General features: G+C 40.5%; 1 protein-coding gene across 1 annotated transcript in view; it reads right to left on the bottom strand.

The window, feature by feature from the left end:
- Positions 1–6048, bottom strand: part of LOC140165778 (kelch-like protein 30) — a 10977-nt gene extending 4929 nt beyond the window's left edge. Inside the window, exons 1-3 of the mRNA XM_072189102.1 lie at positions 5310–6048; positions 3802–4056; positions 2746–2974 (exon numbers count right to left, since the gene is read on the bottom strand). Of these exons, the coding sequence (XP_072045203.1) occupies positions 2746–2974; positions 3802–4056; positions 5310–6032 (1207 nt within the window). The 5' untranslated portion in view covers positions 6033–6048. The remainder of the gene's footprint in view (positions 1–2745; positions 2975–3801; positions 4057–5309) is intronic.
- Between the last annotated feature and the right edge of the window lie 429 nt (positions 6049–6477).

The following is a 6477-nucleotide window of genomic DNA, read 5'->3' on the forward strand; positions in this document are numbered from 1 at the left end:
AGATGTATTGCCTTTCACTCTAACCACAGGAGCAGATTTGGTGTCAGTTATCTCCCGGAGGAGTTCCCAAGAAGCTGCATGTTTATATTCATGATGGAGGTTGTCAAGTTCCCTGTCTTCTTTTGAATAGAGGACTCCAGAGTTTCTGTGTAGGCTTTATCAAGAGTAACTTTGGCCGATTCGAGGAGCTTTTGTGATGCTCGGGTGGATCTAGTATTGTGATTCATAGATGCACTCTTTAAGACATCTCTTGCCTCAGTGACTTTGTCTGATGCAGCAATGTTGTAGGACTGCTTTGATTTTTTAGGGAGCATCTCCAGTGCAACTTCCTCATTAGCCGCAACTAAGGTATCATAAGTGGTGCTAATATTGGGTTCTTGTAGCTCATCGTGTAGAGAACTGAAGCGGTTATAGACTGCTACCACAAACTGCTCACCCAGGATGGTGTCTCTGGTAACCTTCTTCCAGTCAATACGTTTCATTGGGTCTTTCATGGAAGTTCTGCATTTCGGTAGCTGATTTGACATTTGCATGAAACAATCCTATGGTCCGAGTTCACACCCTCGAAGGAGCTGTATGCACGTGAATTCTTGATTGAGTTGATCCACTTCTTTCTTACCAGGACAAAGTCTAGTTGAACTAGTTGGCCATTAGGACGCCTATGTGTCCATAATCTGTTGATGCGGTTTTGAAACCTTGTGTTTGTGGCTATGAGGTTATGTTCCTGCAGGAAGTCTTTCATGTGGTTGCCATTTCTATTGGTTTCTGTAGCAGGTGTGAAGAGAGCATCCAATGGCCCAAGCTGAGCATTAAAGTCTCCTCCAATTATAAGTAAGTTATGAGCTGGGATGGCATTAACTGTAGAAGAGAGTTCTTGGTAGAAGGAGATAACAGCTTCTTCAGGTTGTTCGTTATGTGGACTGTAGCAGCAGAGAACTGTGGATGTTGGATTGCCCAGCAGAGAAATTTCCATAATCCGTCATTATGACTAATAATGGACATGCAGGAATTGATGGCTCTTGGTGAGATTAAGAAGCCTACTCCACCAGTGGCAGCATTCCTTTGGTTCTTCCATGCTGAAGAGGTGACTAATCTGTATCCATTCAGATCTTCCTGCAAGAGGGAGTCATTGTGACAAATCCGGTGTTCCTGCAGACATATGATGTCAATGCCATAATGTGCGGCTTCATGAGCAAGTTCTTCTTTTTTGGCTGAGAGTTCTGATGTTGAAAGTGCTGATGGTAAATGGTTTTTTCCTTTGTACAAATTTGTCTTGACCATCCTTATCTGCATCAGGTTTGGTCCGTCCAGGGATGGTATCAACTGGCTTTGAGATCAAACCGTCATTGATGTTAGCATAGTCTAACGGTGACTTAGATGGTCCAGACTTCATAGCAGGGGCTTTAACCCTGGTGCTTAAATGTAAACTCATATTTCTTATTTCAAAATTTACTACAGGATAAAAATGTGACCAGTTCTGACAAAACCAGGAACAAGTCGCAGTTTTGACATTTCATGATTTTAATAAGAATGTAAGCACTAGACCAGGGGTCTGCAAATAGCGGCACGCACGCCACATGTGGCGCGCCGTGGCTTCCCGAGTGGCGCGCGGCGCCGTTTAGATTTTTTTTTAAATAAATTAAAAAATAAAACCCTTTGATCAAACTTTGCAGGAATATCTCCAATATTCTATATTTCAACATTAAACAATGCAATTCCTATGTTATCCTTGTAAAGACAGACTAAAATAGTACAAAATGTTGCACCAAATGGCGCCATTTGCAAGTACTGCCTCTGACCCCCGACTTCGCAGCTATTGAGTGGCGCTTTGCAGTTTTCTTTTATTTCATGTGGCGCTTCAACAAATCTATTTGAGGAAGCCTGCACTAGACAATAAGCTTTAAAATGATACAAAAATTAAATAAATAGAATCAATACTTTTCAAGATGGACAATTTTGTAAATTATACCTTGATATTTTTAGTTTCCTGCATTACACAGGATTGAATAGCATAGGCGTAGATCCCGGGGGGGATGGGGGGATTTATCCCCCCCCCCCAATATTTTGCCAGGGGGATGGTCCATACAAATCATCCCCCCCCCCAATGTTGACACCTGATAATGGGTTTCTGACCAAATTAACCTCATATTTGCACATTTTAGCCCCAAAAGTGTAAATTTACGCAAGGCATGCAAGCATTTAATCTACTTTTACACCATATTTCATCAGTTTAGCTTCGAAATAGCAATAATTTTTCACGCTTCGCGCGCATTTATATCAAAAACTAATTTTGTCGCCAAAGGGTGCTGGATTGACTATACTTCAAGATTTTTTTCCAACTTCATCCCCCCCAATGTCAAAAAGAAATCTATGCCACTGTTGAATAGGGGTTATCACAGTTCAACTGTTATTTATTGATTAAATAAACCTCTTTTTAAGAAGTACTTTCAAGGATTTCAAAGTCCACTTAGTCCTACAGTCAAATACCATGAAATTAGGAATTCTAAAATTTCATTTTTTTTTTAAATTTTTTATTTGAATATGTCATCTTTAAAGGCCTATAACTTGTTCCGGGTTTTGTTGGCCACGCAAGCTACACCCCAGTGGCAAAGGTAGGCATGTGCATGGGCGTGGCACCCGAGGGGTCGGGGGCTCAAAACCGCACCTAAAAAAAAAGGTTTTCTATTCTTCTTTCCTTCTCCCTCGCCAAAAGGCAACTGGGGCGTTAGGGTTAATTAAACTCACCTTGACGACCACCAGCAAGATATATATCTCTGTTGATTACCACCATAGATGGATATTCCAGCTCCCAACAGGATTTGTATGGCAACTTAGGGTTGAGTAGCCTAGACCAAGCTCCGTTTGTCTTGTCATAGTAATGGCCAAACAACTCTTTCTCTTTCTCATCTGAGCTTTCATCTGATTCATCTTCATCATCCATTATCTCTCGTTTTCCTCCAAATGCAATGAGGGTCTGGTAACATTAAAAGAGAAATAAATCAACAACAGGTTTTATTCATGTAAATTAAATTTTCAAATTTTGAAATGAATCACAAGAAAAAGGCAGGACTAGAAATTCATACAGAGTTGATTCTCACAAAGGTTCTACTACGTAGGTTTGTTAGAATCCAAATTGATTCTCGTAAAGATATGTGATACTGATACTGCAAATGGATGAGCATCAAAAATTCTTTTGAGAGAATTTAACCAGATTCTCTCAGCTCTTCCAGCCCTGATGAAATGGAATGGTTCAGTCCTTGAAAGAAGCCATTTTGATATTGAACCATGCATGGGCTAGGGGGGCGGTCGTTAGCATGAGTGCACTGGCCGACTGGCGTAGTGACATCCCTTGTCAAACATAATTTCATGACAGTTCATTAAACAATATATCGAACACAAAATGAGCTCAACCATCAAAGAATTGAACATTCAGCCTACGTTCAACACAGAAGTTTGTGTCTAGGTCCGGGGGGGGCACTAAACTTTAGAAGTGACGGGTATGTGCCTACCGGCGTCGCGAAGTAGGGGCCTATCGGGTACAAAGCGTTAATTTTAAAAAGGGGTCATTGGTACAAACAAAATAAAAGAGGGGGTCATTGGGTATAATATTTTGAAAAATGAGGGTCATCGGGTAGAAAATTTTGAAAAAATGGAGCACAATTTTGAAAGTTTCAGCATAATTTTGAAAAAATTGAGAAAAATTTGAAAGTTTGGGTCATCGGGTATTGTCGACTTCAAAAGAGGGGCCTATTGACAGGCACATACCAAAGTTGAGTGCCCGGGTCTAGGTCTGAAGCTTACCCTCATCATTCCCCTTGGCAAGAAAGACTCTGGCAACTTCAAAGGATCATCAACACCTTCAATCTCTGCCCACTTCTCCATCAGGTCATCCATCATCTCCTTGCATTCTGGAATCTCCAGGATCTGGTCATCCATCAATTCCTGCACTTTGTCTTTTGGTAGCAATCCAAGACGAAACCTTTGCAGGAGTTTGTATGCATCGCCTTTGCGGTTCTCCCAGTCATGCTTCAGCCACTGGATAATGCGCCTGAAAAGCTTTATACGGAGGAAAAGAATATTTTATAACGACTGTTTCAAATAAAGTGAAACACACACAAAACATACACACAAATGTAATTCAACCTCTTCAGAGATTCAAATTATTCATTATATTCATAGAAAAATTCCATGATTTTTTAAAACAAATTTTCTGATAGGTGACTGACATCACTTGGTGTAATATATGAAGGCTATATATGACATCTGATTAGATAAACGTCAGGTTAAAAAGCGCACGCTAGCTTGCTGCCCTCTTAAAGATCGCATTGTAAAATGTAAACTGATAGGGATCAAGAATCTTAGTACCCTAAAAATGCACACAATAATCAATTTGGATTAGGGGTGGTGCAATGTCAGATTATGTGTTTATGGTCTGCCAAAAATTGCTTGCCCCCCTTTGGCTGTACGTGCCAAAAATAACCCTCTTTCGAAATGCTAAAAAAACCTCTGCCCCCACTTTTGACGTGCCAAAAAATCTTTGCCCCACCCCCTTGCAAGATTTTTTGGGACCCCAAATTTAAAACTTAAATTGTCTGATCATATAATTCAAGCGTAGCGAGCAGGAAATTGTACATATTTGAAGGGCTTAATAGATACCGTACCCAAAACATCTTTGCCAAAATTGCTTGCCCCGCTCGACCTACCAATAATGGCTTAATTGTCCCCCCTTTCAACCTCCCCCCTCCTTTTGGCCTGCCCCCCCTATAATTCACCACCCCTGGGTATGTACACATTATTGCACCACCCTTATACGAGGTGGAAATCACAAACTGAACTTAAAGCCATAATGTGTGATTTGCTTCACAGCGACGCCTAAATTTTACTCGGATTTCTACTTTTTGCATAATTATAATGCCCAGTGCTATACTAAAATACCACATAAAAGACTAAGCCTGAAGTGCTTTAATAACAGTAAAATTTAACTTTTTGTATTAAAACCGGGTCGACCTGGTTTTATTCAGAGTTCAACGATCGAGTACTTGCTAACATGTACCGTGGATGTCAGCTTGTATGAACACACGTCGAGCGCGATGCTCCGTGCAGTTACATGTAATACGATCGGCGAGCGTAGTACACGCATTGTAGGCGTTGGAATGAATTCGCAATTTTCTTCATTATACCTCATTTGTTTGGCACGAAATTAAAAGGGGATAATGTGATCAGTGAAAACAAACATTTAAATAAGAATCTAATTCTTTATGCAAATCACACATTATTGCTTAATGGCATACATAGGCCTAGCTACCTACCTGTTCATCATTCTGATCGGCACCGTAGCTTACAAATGCGTTCTCACGTTCCAGATATTCATCTATCAATTTAAATGGTGCTTTCTCCACAAAATCATTTGTCTTTACAGCATACTTAAAGTGACGAAGCAACTGCGGATACAATGTGGCAGAGAGCTCATGCATGCCATGGTTTTCCGCAGCATGCCAAATAGGAAGGATATCACTATAAAACAACAGATCTAGGTCAAGAGCTCCAGCGAAATAATCAGTGAAAAGCTTTTCTGCATTGCGGAGCCCAAGATATGCTGCTGCGTTGAGTGCAGGAATTGCTCTATTTGACTCGGTAAAAAGATCCATTCTTCCAGAATACATAAAGTTGAAAATGATCTCAAAGACGGCTCCATCCATATCTTTCAGTTCAATTTCCTTTGCGTTGCTCTCCTGAAATCCTGAGGAGAACATGGTCTCAAAGTAGCGGCTGGCAGCTGCAAGAACACACCGATGACCGTTGAACACCTTTCCATCTACTTTGATAGTAACATCACTGAAGGCTGCGTCTGACTGAAGACGTTTCAAGTTTTGCACAAGACTACAAGTAAATTCAATACCCCCAAGTGCTGCTCGAAAAGGGTATGCTAGGTCCGATCTCTCAGTCTCATACTGGTATTCATTTTCTAAATGCTGCATATGTACTGCAAAGGGTTCCATTTTAATATACTCTTCATACGTTAAGTCATCCATGATGCTTTCTTTAACAGCTGCAGCTTTGATTTGCTATATATCTGTGTAATAGATTGGGGAACAAAAATACATAAAACAAAAAAAATGTACAATTAAGGAAATCAGGGATGCAAATTGTGCGGGAGCGGGGAGCACCGCTCCTAGGAAATGAAAGTCAAAATTGAGGAAATAATGCCATGGGAAGAAAAAAGAAAGAGAGGAAAAAGGAGGGAGAGAGAAGAAAAGAAAAGAAGGGGTGAGGAAGGGGGAAAAGAGGAAAGAAAAAAAAGAGGAGTGAGGTACAAGATAATAGGGGAGGGCTGTGAGGCAGTGAAGGTACTGAATAGAAGAGAATGGTTGTGCAAAATTTGGAGGATTCACATTATTGTTCAAGAAATAAGAGCAAAAATGAGGAAGGTGTTGGTGTTAGAATATGGAAATGGGATATGAGGAAATTTACAATTCA

The sequence above is a fragment of the Amphiura filiformis genome, chromosome 12, assembly GCF_039555335.1.
Source record: "Amphiura filiformis chromosome 12, Afil_fr2py, whole genome shotgun sequence".
NCBI lineage: Eukaryota > Metazoa > Echinodermata > Ophiuroidea > Amphilepidida > Amphiuridae > Amphiura > Amphiura filiformis.